At 41.0% G+C, this 22889-nt stretch overlaps 1 protein-coding gene and 1 non-coding gene across 2 annotated transcripts in view; both read left to right on the top strand.

The window, feature by feature from the left end:
• Positions 1 to 11408, top strand: part of SDCCAG8 (SHH signaling and ciliogenesis regulator SDCCAG8) — a 125873-nt gene extending 114465 nt beyond the window's left edge. The window contains exons 13-15 of the mRNA XM_056135676.1: positions 9486 to 9679; positions 10176 to 10248; positions 11320 to 11408. Coding sequence (XP_055991651.1) covers positions 9486 to 9679; positions 10176 to 10246 — 265 coding nt within the window. The 3' untranslated portion in view covers positions 10247 to 10248; positions 11320 to 11408. The remainder of the gene's footprint in view (positions 1 to 9485; positions 9680 to 10175; positions 10249 to 11319) is intronic.
• On the top strand, positions 4160 to 4325 carry LOC130016725 (U1 spliceosomal RNA). The gene has a single exon (XR_008791259.1). It is a non-coding gene; the product is annotated as a U1 spliceosomal RNA (small nuclear RNA).
• Positions 11409 to 22889: the final 11481 nt, after the last annotated feature.

Raw genomic sequence — 22889 nt, 5'->3', positions numbered from 1 at the left:
GGTACTCAGAGGAAAGGCTTAGACACCAATATTTTTGTGTATTTGTGTTTTCTCGGTTTAAGTGTTCTTACATATAGGAAAGCACATCTCTTTACTATTCTCTGAAGGCATATAATATGACAGGAAAACTATCCACTTTAAGGTATAAATGGTAATTAACAAGGCGGGGGGGAGTTGATTTTAAAACTTTTCTAGAAATTATATTTTATGGGACTTTTTTTAATGATTAGATCAGGTAGGAGTCAAGAGATGCAGCAGTTACAATAGATGCACCCAACTCAGTTTGATTAACCAGTTTGCTTCATGATGCCTTTTGGTCCCCAAACTTTGTTGGGTATGGTCCTGAAGGACCCCAGCACCGCTGGATTGGCCTGCATATCCCTGGAACCTCAGGGCCTAAGCAGCATTGAAGGCATGCCAGGTTGGCTTGGAATTGTTGGTGGGGCCCTGGACCTCCTGAGCACATTTTGGAAGCACCCCAGCCCCAATAGATATCTGAGAAGCATACAGAGGTTAATCATATTAACCACAGGTTATATTGTCATATTGCATTATCATATTGCTAGAGTAAAGATTCGACTCTGAACCCTACAAAGAAGTAAATTACTTCTCTGCCCATCAATTATCTTAATTTACATAATGGGATTAGTGATGCCTACTTTGAAGTGTGATATGAAAATTAAATATATGTAAGTAAATTACCTGACTCACTGTTCCTTACTAAATATCAGTATTTGCTTCTCATCTCTAGATTGAGAAAGTCAAGTTCTGACAGACTAATCAATTTGAGAAAAAGATAGAGTTCAAACTTAAACCTTAACATTTTGACTCAAATTCACTTTAGTTTCTTTTTTTTTTATTTGGGCCCATGCCCAGTGATGCAGAGGCACTACTCCAGGATAGGTGATCAGGGATAAGCTCCCAGAGTTACTCAGGGATCGTGTGTTGCTGGGATCAAATCGAGGCCTACTGTGTGTAATTCATATGCCCCCACTCATTGAACTATATCTCTGACCCTTCTTTTCTATGCCATTTTTTATAATAGAAACAGCCCTAAAGTATTTCCGAAAAATTGACCTTTTAGAATATGTGTAATAATGATGAGTTCCCAAGGGCAAGGGTACGGGGAATCTCAGTATTTTACGGAACTCATTGAACTGATTTATATAGACATGGCAACTGCGAACATAACAGCAGTCGAGCTTTTTTTTAATTGGAGATGATTTTCTTGACTTCCAACTTCCCATCCCTATTCCATTGACCAGCTACCCAAGGCCTTCTCTGTTTTAATAGTTAACATAAATGTTTCCAATGTAAAAATGTTTGGGTTGGGGAAATAGCTCAAGTAGTAGAGCTTATGCCTTGAATGTGTGAGACCTTGACTTACTTTTTACCACATTCCATCCCCCACTCAAGCATCACCATGCATGACCATTCTAGCTCTTGTGTTACCACAGAGTATAACTCCTATAGAAAAATTAAATTATCTGCATATCATTGAGAGACAGTTAATACATTTATAGACCTATTTTATTCGTTTTAATTTAAATGTAAATTGCAGTCACTGAGAAGTGTTTTCACAATTTTTGAAAGAACGATTTTTTTCTTTAAGGTATCAGGAATCAAACCCAGACTTCATGAATGAAAACCTGCACTTTATCATTGAGCCACATCACCAGTCCTATTTTTCACAACTTTGATTGTATGCTCTATTTAATGGAAAGGCAGTAAAAAAATGATATTGGATTTGTCTCCAAATACTACATAATAGTATGTGTATGTGTATATATATATATATATATATAAACACATGTATGCAAATATATCAATATATATGTGTATATGTACATATGTATATATATTTAAGCCTAGACACTGTTAGGCTACAGATCAGCAAAGTTATTCTATTAAGGACCTGTGAGTAAATATTTTAGACTTTGTGGGCTACATGTGATCTCTACCAATAGAATATGTCACCCAGGCTATTGTTTTATTTACTTTTTTAAAGAATTTTCTAAAGCAAAACCATTCTTAACGATGCCAACAAAGCAAGCAAGAGGATTCAACCTTTGTTCTATAAACCTAGCATCATTCTTCTATTTTTCTTATATTTATATATTGTTTTAGAGTTCACAAAATGCATTCATAAATATTGCCTTATTTTTTAAATAAACCCAGAAAGTAGCTATTATTAACATTTATTTCTAGACAGAGAGCAAAGGCTCAGATAGTTAAAGTTGCTAACTGAAGATGCTAATGGAAAATTAATCATCCACTAAATAATTAGATTGCTACTACATGTCATATTATTCACCACATGCTGAGAAAGTAATGGAGTTTATAGCTTTGTAAGGAGAATAAATATTGACAGAATTTTGCAAATACCTGATTAATTATAGTAACTGTCAGTTCTGTAAAAGAGAAATATACTTTGTGGTGCAAACATGTTCAATAGGTGGGGGATTTACCTAGATCAGGAAAGGTTTTTATATAAAAATGGAACTTGAAGTGAATCTGTCAGTGACGGGATAAAGATTATTAGCATTTTACAGCAAGAATGTCAAGCTATACCCCAGCCTACAGCTTATTTTATAATGTACACTGGTGTATTCATTCATTTACATATTTGCATGTATTACCTATGTCTATGACTTCTTTAGTGATGTGGCATATAATTCAGTACTTCAGTGAGAGATTGATCTGCTGGTTTACAAAGCCTAAAACTGTTTCCTTCTGATACTCCATAAAAAAAAATTCTGGCTCAGGGGCTGGAATGATAGCACAGCGGGTAGGGTGTTTGCCTTGCATGTGGCCAACCCAGGCTCGATTCCCAGTATCCCATATGGTCCCCTGAGCACCGCCAGGAGTAATTTCTGAGTGCAGAGCTAGGAGTAACCCCTGTGCATCGCCGGGTGTGACCCCAAAAGCCAAAAAAAAAAAAAAACTCGCTGGCCTTCCAAGGACAGAGGAAAAAAATTTCTGACTCATGTTCTAGATGAAGCAAGACTGTAAAATTGAAGGTCCTTAGAATCTTAGAGGAAGGAAAGAAACATAAAAAATAAGGAATGGAGTGGCATGTGTTAAGATAAAAGAGGTAGGTGAGGACCAGGCCTTCTTTTTATTATAGACTTACTACTCTACTCTATTACTGAACAGTATTAGGGGATTTAGTTTTCATTTATAAAGTAGCATTCCTTACTGGAGAGATTTCTTGGACTTCATTATGGGGCTTTGCATACATCCAACCCTGGTTTAATCGACAGCACCATATGCATTCCCTCCTTTGGGAAACTCACTGTTTCTATCCCTAGTAGTCCCCAGTTCTGCAAAGACCAAGCAATACCTTATCTTTGGTCTCTCACATTCAACCAAACAATCTGACTGAAAATCACTGGATAAAGCCCCTATGTTCCTTGAGCATCCATGATCTTTTCTGGAACCAGATGGTTATTTTATTTTTTTATTAACAATGAAAAAATAAAATAAAAAAATAAAATTACCGTCTGGCTTCAGAAAAGATCATGGATTGCAGCAGTACTATGATGTTTATACAGGACCAATTAGGAAAGCATTAGAAATGTGGTACTAAACAGAAGTAAACATACATAGGGCAATAAGTAAAGGTAAAGGCCCTCCCGTTGATCGTCGATTTGCTCGAGCGGGCCCAGTAACGTCTCCATTGGAGACTTTGTTGTTACTGTGTCTGGCATATCGAATACTCTCGGTAGCTTGCCGGGCTCTCCGAGAGGGGCGGAGGAATCGAACTCGCGTTGGCCATGTTGGCCGCTTGTAAGGTGAACGCCCTACCCGCTGTGCTATCGCTCCAGCCCAATAAGTATAAAAAATATTTAATAATTGATAGACTAAGTTGAATAGATAAGGATACATAACATATCAAGGATAATACACATATTTCTGGCATAAGCAAAGGTTTTAAGTAGTGCAACTTATTGAGAATTAGGTAAGACTCAAAAGGAGCAGGTTTGTGATCAAAATTTCAATTACAAAGAGTTGGTTCTGTTTTATGATGTCTTGAGTAGACAGGTGGACATGAAGCTAAGCTCCACAGATGCACATGATCCAGAGAAATTTCTATAGGCCCTCTGAGTATATTTAAAACCTTGACAATAAGTGGAGCTACCTAAATATTAATAAGGGAATACTTACCTGGCAGGAGATATGAGATCATGATCATGAAGGTGGTTTTCCCAAGACAAGACTTATCCATTGCAATTCAGATGTGTTCACCCCTGAGATTCTCCCAAATGTGGGAAACTCAGCTACATAATTTATTGTAATGAGGACTGTGTTCACACTCTTTCCTGGCAAAAATAGAAATAAAGGAAAACACAAAGAAATTAGTAAAAGTTCTTAGAGATTCCTGAACACACAAGTGGGAAGTATTTTCTTCTTTTTTAAAAAAAATTTTTTTTATTGAATCACCATGAGATAGTTATAGGCTTTCATGTTTGGGTTACTATCACACAGTGATCAAAAACCCATCCTTCCACCAGTGCACATTCCCCACCACCAATAACCCCGGTATACCCCCCTTTCCCACCCTCCCTCTGCCTCCGTGGCAGACAATATTCCCCATAATCCCTCTCTACTTTTGGGCATTATGGTTTGCAATACAGACACTGAGAGGTTATCATGTTTGGTCCTTTATCTACTTTCTGCACACATGTCCCATCCCAACCAGTTCCTCAAGCTATCATTTTCTTAGTGATTCCTTCTCTATTCCAGCTGCCTTCTTCCCTTTGCTCATGAGACAGACCTCCAGCTATGGAGCAAAGCTAAGTAAAATGAGTCAGAAAGAGAGGGCCAGACATAAAAGGACTGCACTCATTTGTGGAGTATAAAACAACATAACATGAGATTGACTCCTAAGGATAGTAGATACATGGAACAGGTAGATTGCTCCATAACTGGAAGTATTATCTTTTAATTATCAATTATTACATCACAATAGGGCTGGAGCGATAGCACAGCAGGTAGGGCATTTGCCTTGCACAAGGTCAACTCTTTTTTGATTCTACCGACCCTCTTGGAGAGCCCTTCAAGTTACCCAGAGTATCTCGCCCGAAAGGCAAAACCTGGCAAGCTTCCTGTGACATATTCAATATGCCAAAAATAGCAACAACAAGTCTCACAATTTGTTGTGAGACATTACTGGTGCCCGCTCAAGCAAATCCATGAACAATGGGAGGACAGTGCTATAGGACAGACAGTTCTACATCACAATAAAGTCAATCAGTTGACATCATCAACCTCCATTCAGTGAGAGTCAGTTTCAGAGAATAAAGCAAATGCATTAGGAGGCAGACACACATGGACTGTCCAAGGTTTAAGGTCACCTGGTCAGACATTTATTCAATAAAGTATCATGACTCCACCTTGGCTCCCAACAGGTATTGTCTGTAAGCTAACAAATATCAAAGACAGTAAGTGTATCAAAATTCAACAGGTACTTAAGCAGAAACTGGAGCATTCCAAATGGCCAATCAGCAGGCACCCTTAAAGTATAAAGTTATGAAGATTTCCTATTCTAGTTTTTTTTATGCTGCTCCCTATATCTTAAAAAACCTAAATTATTTCATTCTATTCTTCCCTGGATATATATGTTTTTTGCCCTCTATCTATTCTGTTCTTTCCTAGGCACATTTTTGCTTTCCCAGGTTATATTCTAGAAGGTCTGAGCTTTTTTATCTTTCCCCAGTGGACTATACCAACCTTATGGTTATTGTTAGGGAGAATATTCTTTATGATGAGGTACTAGAAATTCCTTTGGAAGATAGATACTCTGTAAAACTATTTGTAATCTATCAATTTTAATATTTTTATGAAGACTTTTCTCAGGATTATCCATTGTAAACCTCTCAAATAGTATGCTCATTAAACCTCAGTATCTCTCTTTGCTGTTTTAAGTCCATTGAGGACTTTTAGGATTTTCGTTACCTTAACTCTTGCCATTTAAATTTTTAACTTAGGGACAGAGAGATAGCTTAGTGGGAAAACAAGTATATTGCCTGCAAGAGGTCTGAATTCAGTCCTTTGAACAGCATGGTTCCCCATAGTCATCACAAACTACGTCAGGCACAGAAGCCAGAAGTGTCCCCTGAGTCCTGCTTGGGTGTGACATCCTAACAAAAGTAAATAAGATTTAATTTTGCACTCTTTTTATTTTGGTGGTGGATGTAGGGGGTGTGTAATTTAACCTTTAAGTAAATACAGTTGCTGGTTTGGTTTTTTGTTTGTTTGTGTTTGTGTGTTTGTTGATTCGCTACAGGATCTCTATAATTTTATTAAGTAAAAGACTGTAGTCCCCTTTCCTTACTTTTTTTGGGGGGAGGGGCGTTAATATTATTGTTGAAATACCTGTAAGTCACACACACTTGGCTGCAGTATTTACTCAACACAAGTTGGACTATTCAAGTGTGGTGCTTGCACACATTTTGGTTGCAGTGCTCACAGACTTTATAGCTAGATTTTATAGCTCACAAACATACTCACTAAGAGATGCATGTGCTTGGTTATTGTAAACTGGGCAACTACACTTTTGTTGTGACTTACTGTTCATCAGGATTATTGGTATGTAATTCTCTGTGATGTCTCTGTGTGCTTTTGGTATCAGGATATTGTAGCAGGATGCTTTGTCCTGGCACCTGATTTATTCTTGGTGCTCAGTTAGAATTAACAGGTTTGGAGGAGTAGCCTGGCAGTGCTGCAGACCAGCACCTTCCCCCACCACTACATAGAATTGAGTCAGATAATGATTAATATCCAAGATATATAAAGAATTCACCAAAAAAAAATGAAAAGAGTAACAAAAAGAAACCCTGCCCCAAAGGAGAACCGAAATAATATAATATTTCTCTCTAAGGTTGGTTGCCACCTGCTTTGAATCCCATCAAAAGTGGTGTGGTACTCTTGGGATAGGGGTAGGGTATGTCCTATGAAGTACATTTGTGGCCACACTGTCCTGGAAAAGGTTCTCTCATGGGGGGGACTCAGCCTGAGCATGTGGAGAGTGACTGTGAGCATGGAAGCAGTTGAGTTCTGGAGGTTTTTGACTTCCAGGGCTGGGTCCCTTGGGGCAGGGAGAGGGTCTTATCTGCTCCCCTCTGGGGTGCCCCAAGTGAAACAGCCTGGCATGGGGTCCATCAGCATGGTTATGGCGAGCGTCATGTTATGCTCCCTTCTGGGAAAGAAGGACATGCAATCTGAAAATACTTTTTTCTTTTTTTTAATGGCTGGGCCTATAGCTAATTGGCAGAGCACTTGCATTGAATGTCAGAGGTCCTGCATTTGATACCTAATATCACATACAAACAAAACAAAGAACTTTTTAATAAAAATAAAGTAGGCCTTGGAGGAGATGCCACTGAAAACCTTTTTACCTAAACACATAAATGTTCCTTTTAGATACAAGAATCTTTAATTTAAAATTTTGGTTACTTTTTTCACAAGTGAGAATTTGAGCTTGTTATCTTCATCTGAATAGAAATAAGAGGTTTATTGGCAAGAAGATAGCTTATAAGTGGTGAATTAGTCTGGTTAAGAAAGCATAGCAGGGAGTAAGCTTCAGAAAGGATCAGTGGAGGTTCTGGTTTTATGCTGACCAGAATAAAGTAATACAGCATATTTAGGAATATTTAATGTATGCATATTTAGGAATTTCCCAAGAAAAAATGAGAGAAACATGGCCAGGCACACTTGAGTAATTTTTAATGAACATATATCACATTGGGCAGGGCATTTGCCTTGCACGTGGCCACCTGGTCGGCTCAGGTTCGATTCTTCCACCCTTCTCCAAGAGCCCGGCAAGCTACCGAGAGTATCTCACCCGTACAGCAAAACCTAGCAAGCTACCTGTAACGTGTTCAATGTGCCAAACACAGTAACAAGTCTCACAATGGAGACGTTACTGGACCCACTTGAGCAAATCAATGAACAACGGGAGGACAGTGCTATATATCACATAAAATGGAAAGTGGTGGGAAAAATGTCATTGTAAGTGGATTTTCTCTTTTTTTTTTCTTTTGGTATGATACTGAATTTGCAGATTAAGAGGGGTTCCTCCGTGTATTATCTTTTGGCCATTTTTTTAACAGCATAGATGGAGGCCAGTGGTTTGGGATAGATCTATGGGCATGGTCATACTGTGGCCTGTAGTATAGGGTGTAGGGCAGGAAGTTAAAGCATGCTTATGACAGCAGCAGGTATCTTCAATTCCCCTCATTTCTCTTCCTTGGAGATACAGAACACAATGAATTATACCCCAAGACCTGATATAACTGAAAACCAGGAAACTAGGGAATGCTCCAGAAGGTACAAGGAACTAGAGGAATAGCCAACATGTCTTCTGTGGCAGCTTGACCAAAGACACAGGCAAAATCTATCAGAGGTTGAGAAGGCAGGTGTAGTATATGTTGCTTTGTCCATCATATGGAGCTTGGAGAGAGTTTAATAAAATACTAGAATATTATTAGATGTCGTAGAATGCAGTTATACCTCTCTTCAGAAGTTGCATCATTTGTAGCAAGTGAAACTTACGAAAACTAAGGCCAAGTCTCTATCCTTGTAAATGTTTCCTCATGCTCCAAGAGCAACCTCTGGCCAGGGTGTGCAGAATAGTGCCACAGTCCATGCCTCAGCACTAGACAGGCAGTAGTAGTGGGAAATGAATCCTGAGCTGTTTCTGAAAAGTTTTCTTTCCTGGCCACCTCCTCACCCATGGACGTCCCCCCTTCACCCCCAACTGTTAGTGCTTTTGGTTAAGTGAAGTAGGGCATGTGCATCCAACTCTTTCCAATGAACCTCTGGGTAAATTTTTTATTCTAATTTTAATTCAAAGCCCATATTTCTGAAGGTGAGTGTGCCACTGTATGCAGGAAGTCATGTCTGTGGACAAATTAGGATAATAGTTTGAGTTAATTAGCAAGTCTTGAGAGGAAGAGAGAAGAACCCAAGAGCAAAATAACAAATTTAGCATCTTTAAAACCATCTTTTTAGTGATTCCAGAGTTCATGATTGACTAATAGTGAAAAACTCATATTTTAGTATTTCTATTATTCCTAGCTCACTTCCGCAACCAGGGTCATCCATCTTCTCCAATCTGTCAAAGCTGTTTCCATGTGTACAATGAAGGCATTGATATACTCATTTTGATCTCTGAAAATTGATGGTTTGAATTTTTCTTCTACTCATTCAACTTATCAGTGTATTTTCCATTTGACAGCTCATTAATAAGATTCTTATTCTCTTCCATATTTTATGTAGTTCATTATGCTTATAAATGTCTTCCAAGACCTCACCTCACACTCAGGGTCACCTCAAAGTTCCAGTTCACTGTCCATTGTCAGATCATCCTTCAGACATATACCAGTGGAACACCTTGAAAGTCTGAAGTCAGCCTGTTCTTCTTCCTGTAGTGCATTTCAGATTTTTAGGCCCACACCTAATTCTTCTTGATTTTTCTCCAGATTAATACAACTGGACACGTACAGTCAGGTGACAGCCCAACAACTGGTACAAGTCCTCAGCAAACAGAACCAGTTTCTGCTTAAACAACAGAACCTTCCAGAAGATGTAGAGCATCTGCAAGGACAGGAAATATACCAAATTATGAAAGTGGATCAGTGCTCAAGCCAGCTCAGCTCATTGCATCAGAGAACAGGTGCGAGGTTGCATGGGGTTCTTTTTCTCCTTTCTTTACTCAGAATTGCATCTTAACAGACTAGAAGTTTTAGTGATCATACTGGTTATATTACCTCCAAGGCTGGGAAGAGATATCCAAAATTGGATTTGGCACAGAAGAGAATGTCAAGAAGGGTGAGTCACAGACCTATTTCTTGAGGAAGCCAAAGCTAAAATTCATGAAGAATGAATTTTACCTGCACAAATTTTACCTGAATAAATTCAGCTGCACAGAGAAGGGTGTGAGCACTTCACAGAGTTCAAGTCACATAGACAGATACCACATTGCTTGCCATACTTGTACCAGAGAAAGGGACCCCCAACTCCAGACTTCTCACTAGACACACTGATTACTAAAGGTGCTCCCAACCATGCAAGAGGGAACAGAAAGAAAGTCACTGGGAAATGAAACCAATGCATTTTGTGATGAATTTACTTGAAGTGCTGGAAGACATCTAACTGGATGGTTCTTACAGGGGAGCCAACTGAGGCAAAGATCAGATTTAAAGGAGCCTCTGTATCTACACATTCACACTGGAAACCATAACTGTAAGTTAAAAATTCCTCTGTTAAAGTGGTTTTGTTTGTTTTCTTGCTTGTGACCATGTCCGGCAGTGCTATGGGGCTACTCTTGGCAGTGTGCAAAGGGAAACACACAGTGTTGGGAATCGAACCTGAAGCTCCTACCTGCAATGCACTTCAGCCTTTGTAGCTGTGCCCTTTGCTCTGGCAAAGTGTTTTTATGCAAGGAGAGAGGAGTCACAGCCTTTGAACAGGCTTTGTTATTTAACGGTGGAACAGAAGTTTGAGATAGTGGAACCAAAAGGTAGGGGAAATGAACAGCAACTTACGTTCTGGAAGACAGAATATCAAGGACCACAGCACCGTGACCACTTATGGCATATAAATCTACCTTTGTGGGCAAGGGCCAATAACTATTCCTGCTTTTCCCATGCACAGAATGCAGGTGGTACTATCTAGTGTGAGCTTTTGTTGTGCAAATTAAAATAGTTATGAGTGTAAAATGATTATGATACTTACTAGCCTTTAGCACATTACTAGAAAATAAATATTAGTACATGTTTTATAGCCAAAAGTTATATGTTAGTTGAAAATATTTATTTATATATTTATATATTTATTTATTTATTTCCATGGGGAGACCAGCTCTTTCAGGAAAATTGTGAGTCTTATCATCTTGATAAACTTACCTAAGGAATGGAAGAGAAATATTTCATGTAGCCAGTGACCAAATGTTTGAAAATATTTTAAGATGATACATTTTGCCACTAAAAAAACACTCCCAAAAGACCACATTAAACTAGTAGAAAACTTCCAAGTTAAATTGTGGAGAGAAACCAAACATCTAATTAAATTGTATGTTTGAGGATATTGTTCACATCTGGATTTAATGTAGTCCTGCTTGGAGAAAAATTTGTAGGCGTGGCTTTGGTACCAGTAAATAAGTTATGTGGCATGATAAACAAATGTATTTGTCTATTATATAAATAAATTTGTGTAAATTTATTTATTATAACTTATTTATACCACATATGATCTATATGTATATGTCACTTACAACATAAAAATTTAAGTTTATTTATTCACTTTCTTTCACAGTATTCACAGTAAAAATGAAGTCTGAAGTACAGAACTGAAGTTGACAACTTCCACCACATTCTCTTTTGTATAAGTTATTCTCTCCAGCCCATTCAGCTCTATAAAACTGATTTTTGTTTTACCACTTGCTCTGTCTTGCTTATTTTAAAATAGTTGGTTCTGATTATGCAATGTGGCCGTGCCTGTTCCCATGGTGACTTCCACATGCCTGTCATTCCTGCTGAGCCTGTGTTCCCCGCACCACTCCCCAACCCCTGCCCCTCATTCCGGTCAGGAATCCTCATTTCTACCTAGGTGTGATACTTGCCCACTGGCAGGTCAGCACCACAATCAGAACTGTAGCTTCAAGTCTGGCTGCAAAAGTGTACCTGAAGTGCCCCTCATCTTGAACTACCTTACCCTGCTATACCCGGTGTGTACTTACTAAAAATGAAGAGATTGCCTGGTTCTGACAAGGATTAGCCTGACATGGTATCAGTCATGGTACTGGAGACAACAAATATTTACACATTAGGCCAATAGTCCACTAGCCTATCCCAATCAAAATACCACCCAAACTCAGCAAAATAAGATTGAGCACAAGAATCTGAGCAACCCCAATATAAGAGAACACATCCCCTGAATTGCCACCAGATGCCCCATATAAGGCACACAGATACACCAAAGATGAGGGTAATATTCTTGAAGTGGAAAAAAGAGACCACCATCGATCAAGCTAAAAGACCCTACTAGGGGCTGGAGCGATAGCACAGCAGGTAGGGCGTTTGCCTTGCACACGCCAACCGGGGTTCAATTCCCAGTATCCCATATGGTCTCCCAAGCACCGCCAGGAGTGATTCCTGACTACAGAGCCAGGAGTAACCCCCTGAGCATCGCCAGGTGTGATCCAAAAAGCAAAATTAAAAAAGAGACCCCAAGGGGCTGGGGAGATATCACAGCGGGTAGGGCGTTTGCCTTGCACGCGGCCGACCTGGGTTCGATTCCTAGCATCCCATGTGGTCCCCTGAGCACCGCCAGGAATAACTCCTGAGTGCAGAGCCAGGAGGAACCCCTGTGCATCGCCAGGTGTGACCCTAAAAAATGCAAAAAAAAGAGACCCCAATAAAAGACTCCAAGACATGTCATAATCATAATGATGAATACCATAGGTAGAGATTGCCTTGTTCTGACAAGGATTAGAATACTTGAAGCAGCAAGATCAAAGAAGGGAATCACATACAAAGGAAATCCCTTACATTTACATCAGACTATCAGATGGAATCCTCCAGGCCCAAAGATAGTGATAGTATAGTGAAAATACTCAATGAAATTACCTCACCAAGAATACTGTATACGGCTAGACTCTCATTCAGATTTGAGAAAGGTACGAATGAACAACAGTCTAGAAACGTCATAGACCGAAAACCACCCTTAAAAGAAAGACTGAAGGAACTACTGTAAGACAAGACAAACACCACAAACACAAAAAAAACTTCTACAGAAAGATGGCACAGAATCTCCATGACGTGCTGGGAGAAAAGGCAGCTCAGGTAGAGAAGGGACCAACAAGTAAAGGATGCTTGCAGAGCCTGCTCAAGATGTGAGATGTGTGCTGAAAGTAGACTATAGACGGAACATCATGGCCACTTAATACCTGTATTGCAAACCACAACATCCAAAAGGAGAGAGAGAGCAAAAGGGAATGCGCCTGCCACAGAGGCAGGGTGGGGTGGGGGGGATGGGGTGGAGGTGGTGGGAGGGAGACTGGGATCACTGGTGGTAGAGAATGGGTACTGGTGAAGGGATGGGTACTCAATCATTGTATGATTGAAATGTAAGCATGGAAGTTTGTAAGTCTGTAACTGTACCTCACAGTGATACATTAAAAAAAATTTTTTAATTTAAAAATAAAAATTTTTTAAAAAAAACACGACAATAACTTCTCTCAGTGTCAATGGACTAAATGCACAATTAAGAGACACATAATGGCAAAATGGATTTAAAAACTGAATCCAACATTCTGCCTACAAGAAATACATTTGAACAATATGCGCAAACACAGACACAAAATCAAAAGCTGGAAAACAATTTTTAAGAAAACAACTTCCTCAAAAAAGCTAGAGCGGCCATACTAGTATCCAACAACATAGATCTCAGGCTGAAAAAGTTTAAAAGGGACAGGGAAAGGCCATTTCTTAATAATCAAAGGGTATGTACATCCACTACCTCCACTACCCAGCCGCCGCCACACTCCACAATGCTTTACGGATGCTTGGGCAAAGACTCACACACGAGTGAAGGCCCACAGAATCAGGTAAGCAGAACTCTGTGACTTTGGAATCCAGGCTCAATGGACCCAGGAACAGAGATCCTTTGCCTGCTCCCACCAATCTCCTGCGACCAAGGTATTAAAACCAGAAGCCGCATCCTACCCTGCCCTGTCTGCTTCCACCAACGAATGAACTAATGAACAACAGTCCAGCGACTCAGGGATTCCACACAGAAGACCCACCCTACAGTGCTAGATAAATATCTCATTTGCAGACCTCCACTACCGCTGCCGCCACACTCCAGGACACTTTCCACTTTACAGCCGCGCAACACATCATAAGATACTTAATACAAGATTACTGCATCATATTTGATAGGGTTAAATATGGTTTGAACCATGGGAACACCTGCAAGGGCAATTAGAGGCCGCCCTAAAAGCCTCTGTCCTTCTCAGAGAGCCTGGCAAGCTACCGAGTATATCCCGCCTACAAGGCCAAGCCTGGCAAGCTATCTGTGGCATATTCGATATGCCAAAATGAGTAAATAGAGTGGGTCTCATTCCCCTGACCCTGAAAGAGCCACCAGTAAAGCAGCTTAAGAAGGATGAGGAAGGAGAGGTTGATAAAATCTCAAGGCCGAACTAGGCTGCCAAAATGAAGAAAGACAAAAATGATTGTCTGTACTTTCAATGCACGTACACTGGCATTGCATGCATCCATCAAGGACCTGATGGTACTAGTGCGAAAGATCAAGTATGACATCATTGGTCTGACCGAAATGAGAAGGCATCAATCATATCACACCGTTTTCGACACTGGAGAAGAACTGTTCCTTGGAACATGCGACAAAAGAGGCATCAGTGGAGTCGGTGTCCTTGCCAACACAAACTTGGCCATAGATATTGATTCATTCGAATGCCTAACAACCTGAATCGGACAATTACACTTGAATAGATGTGAATCACTGCCAGCAGTTTCTATCTTTGTTATCTACACACCACAATCCAATTATGATGGAGGAGAAATTGAGAAGTTCTACATGGAGCTGGAGAAGTTCTATACAGAGGACCACACCTTCTACAAGATCATTGTCGGTGATTTTAATGCCAAGATAGGACCAAGAAGATCAGCCGAAGAACTCCACATTGGGACCCATGGCCTAGAATGGAACGAACAAGGTGAGAGACTATATGAGTTCATCATGTCAACTAAGACCATCCATGGTAACTAACAGTTCCAGAAGGCCAAATCTAAACGTTGGACATGGGAGTCTCCTGATGGACGATTCCACAATGAAATTGACCACATCATATTGAATTGACAGTTTTGCCTGACCGATGTCGCTTTTGTCCCAAAATTCCAAACGGAATCGGACCACTGTCTCCTTCATGCAAAATTCCACTTCACAGAGCAGGGAGAAAGGGCTGCAAAGTTTAAGAAGAGAACTTAAGAACTCCCAGAATGATCACCAAGAGGTAGCTCTTTGGCACTATTGCGACAACATGGGAAGATGCTGTCCTTGATAGCATTGAGGAAGAATACGATAGACTGGCTCAGCGCCTCCATGATTGTGTGAGGAATGCCGAGAGAGAGATAACCACAAAAAGACACCTGTCTTTGAAAACTCTCCAGCTCATTTGCCAACGTGGCTTGGTGCAAGCCTCAGGCAACCGCAAGCGAATGTCTGAGCTTGCAAAGCAGTGCAGAGAAGCGATCAAAGAAATACTCAAAGAGAGAAGAGCAGCATTGCTGGCAGACATGGCAGAAGCCAGGAAAAGCATTCGCAACACCTGCCTGTCCTTCACCAACTATACGACCATGATGACTGCCCTCCTATGTCCTGATGGATCTATCACATCTTGCAGAATGGGAATGGAGATTATCCATGACTTCTACTTGGATCTCTCTGATAGCTACATCCACCAGCCCACATACCAAATTCTGCAGGATGAATATGTTGTTTCCAACGTTCTCCCTTCCAAAATACAACACGCCATTTCATCGGTAAAGAAGCGAACAGCATCCGGCCCAGACAAGGTCAGACCCGAACACCTGAAGAACCTGCCATCAGTTCTCATCAATACACTGGCTCAGCTCTTCACACACTACCTGTCTGAATGCAAGGTTCCGTCACAGTGGAAAACCAGCAGAACTGTACTACTCTGCAAGAAGGGAGACATCCATAACATTGGCAACTATCGCCTGATCTGTCCATTGTCTGTCATTCACAAGGTGTTCAACCCAAGTCATCCTGAATAGGATTAGCAGAACACCAGATGAAGGACTACCATGCGAGCAAGCTGGGTTTCGAAAAGGATTCAACACGATCAACCACATCCACACAATAACCAAGCACACTGAGGTTTCTTGGGAGTTCAAGATGCAGGTCTAACATTCATTGATTTTTAAAAAAGGCCTTTAAGGAAATGACTCATAAAGAAAGGGATAGATAAAGAAAGATTGCATTCATCTGGGGAACATAAAGTAACAAAATAGACTAACACCCAAGAATGGCCAAGATTAGTACCAGGAATTTTAGACCATGGCTTGGAGGCCAACCACACATGCTAAGAGAAAATGGAGCTCAGATAGAGAAGGGAACACCAAATAAAGGTGTTGAGGGAACACCAAATAAAGGTGTTGGGAGGATCCTCCCAGGATGGGAGAAATATGCTGAAAGTAGACTATAGACCAAACATGATTGTCACCCATTACCTCTTTTGCAAACCACAACACCCAATAAGAGAGAGAGAAAGAGAGAGAGAGAGAGAGAGAGAGAGAGAGAGAGAGAGAGAACAAAAGGGAATGCCCTGCCACAGAGGCAGGGTGGGGTGGGGGTGATGGGGGGTGGGAGGGACACTGGGATCCATGGTGGTGGGAAATGGGCACTGGTGGAGGAATGGGTATTTGATCATTGTATAATTGAAACCTAAGCACAAAAATTTGTAAGTCTGCGACTGTACCTCATGATGTCTCACTAATAAAAAAAATAATTAAATAAATAAAAGAAAATGCAAAAATATAAATAAATAAATATTAAAAAAATTAAAAAGGCCTTTGATTCTGTTGAGATGGAAGTGGCCATTGAAGCCCTAGCCAAACAGGCCATTCAAATTCAACACATCAGGATCCTCTGTGAGCTGTATTACAGATTCACTACCAGGATCTCAACATTCTACAGGGAAGTGATCATCCATGTCAAGAAGTGGGTTTGGAAGGGTGATACCATTTCACTGAAACTCTTCAGTGTCACCCTTGAGAAAATCATGTGACAACTGGAATGGGAAGGAATGGGAGTGAAGATAGACGGTCGGCAACTATACCATCTTCACTTCGCTGATGACATCATTCTAATAACACCAAACATTAGCCAAGAAGCACAAATGTGGGCCAACTTCGACAATGAGTTTGGAAACGTCAGACTATAGCTGAATCTCACAAAGACAATGTTTATGAGAAACGGTCTTTTTCCTTTCATTCCATTCGCTCTCATTGTATGACCATCCTCCGAATGCAACAGTTACGTGTAACTAGGTCAAGAAGTCAACATGACGAATGACCTGGCACCTGAGTTGCGCAGGAGGAAGAGAGTGGCTTGGAACACCTTCAAGAGAGTAAAAGAAATAGCTAAGAGGATGAAGAATCTCTGGCTCTGGGCACATCTCTTTGATTCCACCATTTTCCTGCATTAACCATATGCCTCAGAGACCTGGGCCCTATGAAAACAGGATGAGAACACTATTTGGGTCTCCCAAAGAGTAATAGAAAGAGTTAATCTTAAGAGTATCATGCTTCACTCAATTGAGAGAAAGAATCCAGAGTTCCCACCTCTATTAACGATCAAGAATCAGGGATGCTGTCTTGTTTGTCAAGGCATTGAAAATCAGATGGGCTGGACACGTAATGTGATTTGGAGATGATTGCTGGAATAGAGACATTACCGACTGGATTCCATGGGATGTCAAAAGATCGTGTGCCTGCCCACCTACAAGATGGTCAGACTTCTTCGTCAAGACCCTCAATGATCGGTTTGAGGCTCTTCATGTTCCTAGAGCGAGCAGATGCCATTGGGCTACACTAGCACATGACAGGGATGAATGGAGATGTTACTGATGCCTGCGCATAACAGGATGTCAAGTGATCAAGTGATGTACATCAGAAAGAAATTGCACTCCCAAACATATACACACTCAATGAGATGCCACCAAAATACTTAAAAGAACTTCTAATAAACTTCAAGGAGCACACAATAGTAGTTGGAGATTTCAAAACTACCTGTCACCGCTTGATAGATCAATGAGACTAAAACTCAGCAAGGAAGTACTGGCTCTAAAGGAAGAAATAGAAGAGAGAAGGCACAGGGCTTTTCATCTCCCCAAATCTGCAAACATATGCTTTTGTAATACATATGGAATATCTGGCAAGATAGACCACATGCTGGGTCACAAAACACACCTCCATAGAACCAAGAATATAGAAAATGTATTAGGAATCTTCTCAGACCACTTCACGCCCACCAAGGTCATGAGTTGACCCCACGAGCAGCTCTCCAGCACAGCCATGGCTCTAGGGCACAAGGACTTAATGCAGAGCCTGGCAACTTGCGGCAGAAAAGTGAATGGACTATGCGTTAATCCACGGTACCATGCCTCCCTGGGAGGGAAGGGGTGCCACTCCCTTCTGCCTTTTTCCTCCTGGGCAGCAAAATGGTGGCCACCTCGGAGCTTATTGGAAAGCCAGGTATAAGCCGGCAGTGATGGGGCAACTGCAACATCATGGGAAGGGGGTGTCCCCGGCTCGTCCTTCATGCCCTACCGAAGTCACGAGTTGCCGCCCATGAGTGGCTCTCCGGCACAGCCATGGCTCTAGAGGCACAAGACTTAATGCAGAGCCCGGCAGCTTGCGGCAGAAAAGGTGAATGGACTATGCGTTAATCCACGGTACCATGCCTCCCCAGGAGGGAAGGGGTGTCACTCCCTTCTGCCTTATTTTCCCCGGGCAGCAAGATGGTGGCCACCTCAGAGCTTGTTGGAAAGGCAGGTATGAGCCGGCATTGATGGGGCAACTGCAATCTCATGGGAAGGTGAGCATTCCCGGCTTGTTCTTCACGCCCTACTGAGGTCAGGATTTCCCCCCCATGAGCAGCTCTCCAACATGGCCATGTCTCCAGAACCATGGAAACCAGTCTCTTAATTATCTGGCTCTTGGCAGAAATTCCTCCAGACTTAATCAGTAAAATATCAAAAATCCAAAATCGCACGGCCACAAGAGCATATGGTTCTCATAACCAGCTGTAGAGGACAGGTTATTTCACAATGCCTTTTCAGCAGTTCTAATTTTTTGGTGTAAATTCTAGACAATAATGGTGCATCTTTTGTCGAAATAATGAAATAAAGTAGATAGAGTAAAGTAGAATTCATCTGCCTCACAGGCATTGAGAGGGGTGGGAGGGGGGTATATTGGGGTCTTGGTGGTGAAAAATAAGTACTGGTGAAGGGAAAGGTGTTTGACCGAGACTTAAACCTGAAAGCTTTGTAACTTTTCCCACAGTGAATATATATATATATATATATATATATATATATATATATATATATATATGAATCTTCTCAGACCACAATGCACTGGTCTGGTAAAAATTATGGTTAATCACACATAGAAATGGAGACTCAAGCACCTGAAAATTATACAGCTCCTTGAGGAATAACCAGTGGGTTAGAGAGAAAGTCAAAGAAGAAGTCAAAAGGTTCCTGGGAACAAATGGAATATGGACACGAACTAGCAGAACTTGTGGGACGCTGCTAAAACAGTGTTAAGACAATTTATAGCTCTACAAGGGTTTATCAGTAAGGAAGAAAGGTCCCACATAAATAACTTTACTTCACAGCTTAAGATCTTAGAAAATGACCAACAAAAGGAGCAAAAACCAGGCAGGAGGAAAGAAATAATAAAACTTAGAGCAGAAATCAATGAGCTGAACTCCCCAAAAACAATCCAAAAGATGAATGAAACCAAGAGCTGGCTCTTTGTAAAAATAAACAAGATTGATAAAACACTAGCAAGACTCAGAGAGAGAGAGAGAGAGAGAGAGAGAGCCCTAATAAACCAAATCAGAAATGAAACGGTGAATATCACAACAGAAGAAACAGAAATACTCCAAAACAGTTCTAACTGTTTTGGCACAGAGAGTATGTGGGAAATTATCTGCCATAGAGGCTTGAGGAGGGTTGGAATGGAGGAGGGGGATACTTGGGACATTGGTGGTGGAAAATGTGCACTGCTGGAGGGATGGGTGTTTGATCATTGTATGGCTGAAACTCAAAAATGAAAGCTTTGTAACTGTATCTCAAGGTGATTCAAAAAAATTCAGTTTTCTCTGAGAAAGAGTCATATATAGCTTCATACGCTTTATATTAGTTACTAGAACTGCACTTTGAGTTAGACTCTCTAACCCCTGCTACCTTTTGCTATAAAATTAGGAAAGCTTATAGCTAATATTCAAATCCATCGAAACACCCATAGAATACACTCTTCTTAGATTGCATTTATCTGGGTAACATAAAGTAACAAAATAAGAGACTAATACCCAAGAGCAGCTCTGATAAATACCAGGTTGTTCACTCCATGGCTTAGAAGCCAGCCGCACACTGTAGGGGCAGAGGCAGCTCAGAGAGAGAAGGGAGCACCAAATAAAGGGTGCTGGGAAGATCCGCCCAGGATGGGAGATGCATGCTGAAAGTAGTCTATAGACAGAACATGATTGCCACCCAATGTCTCTTCTGCAGACCACAGCACCCAAAAGGAGAGATAGAACAAAAGGGAGTGCCCTGCCACAGAGGCAGGGTGGGATGGGGGATGGGAGGGGTGGGATACTGGGATTGGTGGGGGTGGAGAATGGGATGGGTACTCGATATTTGTATAACTGAAACCCAAGCACAACAACTTGTAAGTCTACAACTGTACCTCATGGTGTTTCACTAATAAAAAAATGCACCTACTAAAAAAGAAAGAATCATTTGAAATACCCAATTAAAAAAAATACACTCTTCTCTGAATCACACTGTTTTCTATAAGAAGAAGTTAGCTGAGCCAGTTTTAATGGACATATGGTTTCTTGAACTGCACTTAGAATTAGAATAAATTTCTCTCTGTTATGGTTATTAGACTATGGTCACTTATTAATAACATTCGATTTCTTTTTGAAATCAATAGTGAGTTGCTCTTTTCATATTCCGTTTTCTCTATGAAAGAGTGAGCTAGATACACCTTAGCCACACTCATTACATGTAGTTTCTTGAACTGTATTTGTAGTGAGAATCTCCAACTGCTGCCTCCTATAACCTCCACACCCCACCTTTTCCACCATACCAAATTTCTCAGCTCCACAGCTCCTGAACATTAACAAGTTGTCATACCCTTGATCACCGCCTAGTATGAAAATTCTGAAGCCTTTTTGAAATAGAGACAGGCATATTTCTCTCCCTTTATGCCAGGCCTGGCAGGCTCCACACAGACCTTTTCTGCTATTGCAATGGCCCTTATTCCACAGGTCTTTAAACATCCTCCAAATTCACACTATAACAAATTCACAGCATAACAGCAAATTGAAAGGGAAAATATTCAGAAATCCACCAAGTTCAGTGAGCAACAATCACACAGAAGGCCGAACCAACATCAACCAGCTCAGTAAATCCTCAGCACAGATAATGAGCAAGGCATAAAAAATGTATGAGTCTCAATGAACAAACCACTACAATCACAAATTACAGAAATGAGAGCATGGTAGGTAATATAAAAAAAAAAAACTCAACCAAAACTCTGACCAAATTAATAGAAGCTAAGCAAAAGATCAAAGAGTTCCAAAGAACTCTTTATAGAAAACTACTAGAAAAAGACATGATCACGATCATCCTGTTGTTCATCTATTGCCTCGAGCAGGCACCAGTAATGTCTCCTTCTTCCTAACCCTGAGATTTTAAAAGAGCCATATTCAATGCTCTTTCAGGGCTAGGAGAATGAGACCTATCATTGTCACTGGTATTTGGCATATTGAGTACAACACGGGAAGTTTGCCAGACTCTGCCATGAGGGCAGGATACTTTCGGTAGCCTGCCAGGTTCTCCAAAGTAAAAACAAGATAATAAGATGTCACACAGCCGTGAATGTGGCAGCGCGCTTCCAGGAGCTGGGTTTTATAGTCTCTGAGTCTTGGCCATTGATGGAACCACCTGGCGCTGGCAGCAACTGGTGGGTGTAACACCCACTACTGGAAGATGGGGGATCTGAGCAGGCTTGGAGATCTCAGGGACCCGCATGCCAGGGTTCCTCTGCTGGTTCCTTCATGCATGAGGCTTGTCCGAATGTATGGAGAGTGGTCTCAGCATGGCTGTGGCTGGTTCTGGAGGTCTTCGGCTGCTGGGGCTCTGCTCGGGGAGGGGAGGGAAACTCAACCCACCCCCCTCCAAGGGGTCCCGGTGAGGACAGCCAGGCGTAAGGGCAGGAGACTCTGCCAGAAAAAGACAATAGATGGAAAATAATATAAAAATAAATAAGCAGCACATCAGAGAACAATGGGATGAGTTCAAGAGGAACAATCATCAGAGTCCCTGAGGTACAAATTCATTGCGGAAACAATAGTTAAAGAAGTCCTTGGTAAGAATGTCCCAGAGTTGAAGAACACAGGCACCTTGATCCATTTAGACCCGATAGGCCCCAGTGACAATAGACTCACCTAGGAAAACTCTAAGAAATATTGTATTCAAGGAGTCAAAATCCAAAGATAGAGACAGAATATTGAAAGCACCAAAAACAAACAAAGAAGCTTACATACAGAGGAAAGCTCAAGAGAGTGACAGCAGATCTATCAGATAAGACTCAGTCAGAAGAGAATGGAAAAATGAAAACCTCAACAAAATAAACATATCACCAAGAATATTCTATACAGCTAGATTATAATTCAGATTTGAAGGAGTGATACAGAGCTTCAGGGACAGGCAACAGCTAAGGGAATTCATAGCCTTGAAAGAAGTTCTACAGAAAGCAGAAGAGGAGATTCTCTAAAGAACAAGAAAAATTTCCCACATCTACCATTCAGTATGTTACCCACTTATGTTTGCACTCTACTATGTTAAGAAAGGTTTGTTTACTCGTAGCTTGCGAAAAGATTTTATGCATTTTAAATAGTGAATTAACATATTAGTATTGAATGTTCTAGGTCTTATCAGGGCTGGAGCGATAGAACAACAGGTAGGGTGTTTGCCTTCCACACAGCCGACCTGGGTTCGATTCCTCTGTCTCTCTCAGAGAGCCCGGCAAGCTACT

This window comes from Sorex fumeus, unplaced genomic scaffold (genome assembly GCF_029834395.1).
Source record: "Sorex fumeus unplaced genomic scaffold, SorFum_2.1 ptg000007l, whole genome shotgun sequence".
NCBI classification, from domain to species: domain Eukaryota; kingdom Metazoa; phylum Chordata; class Mammalia; order Eulipotyphla; family Soricidae; genus Sorex; species Sorex fumeus.
Note: the sequence above shows the minus strand (reverse complement) of the source record. Positions and strands in the feature narration are given on the sequence as shown.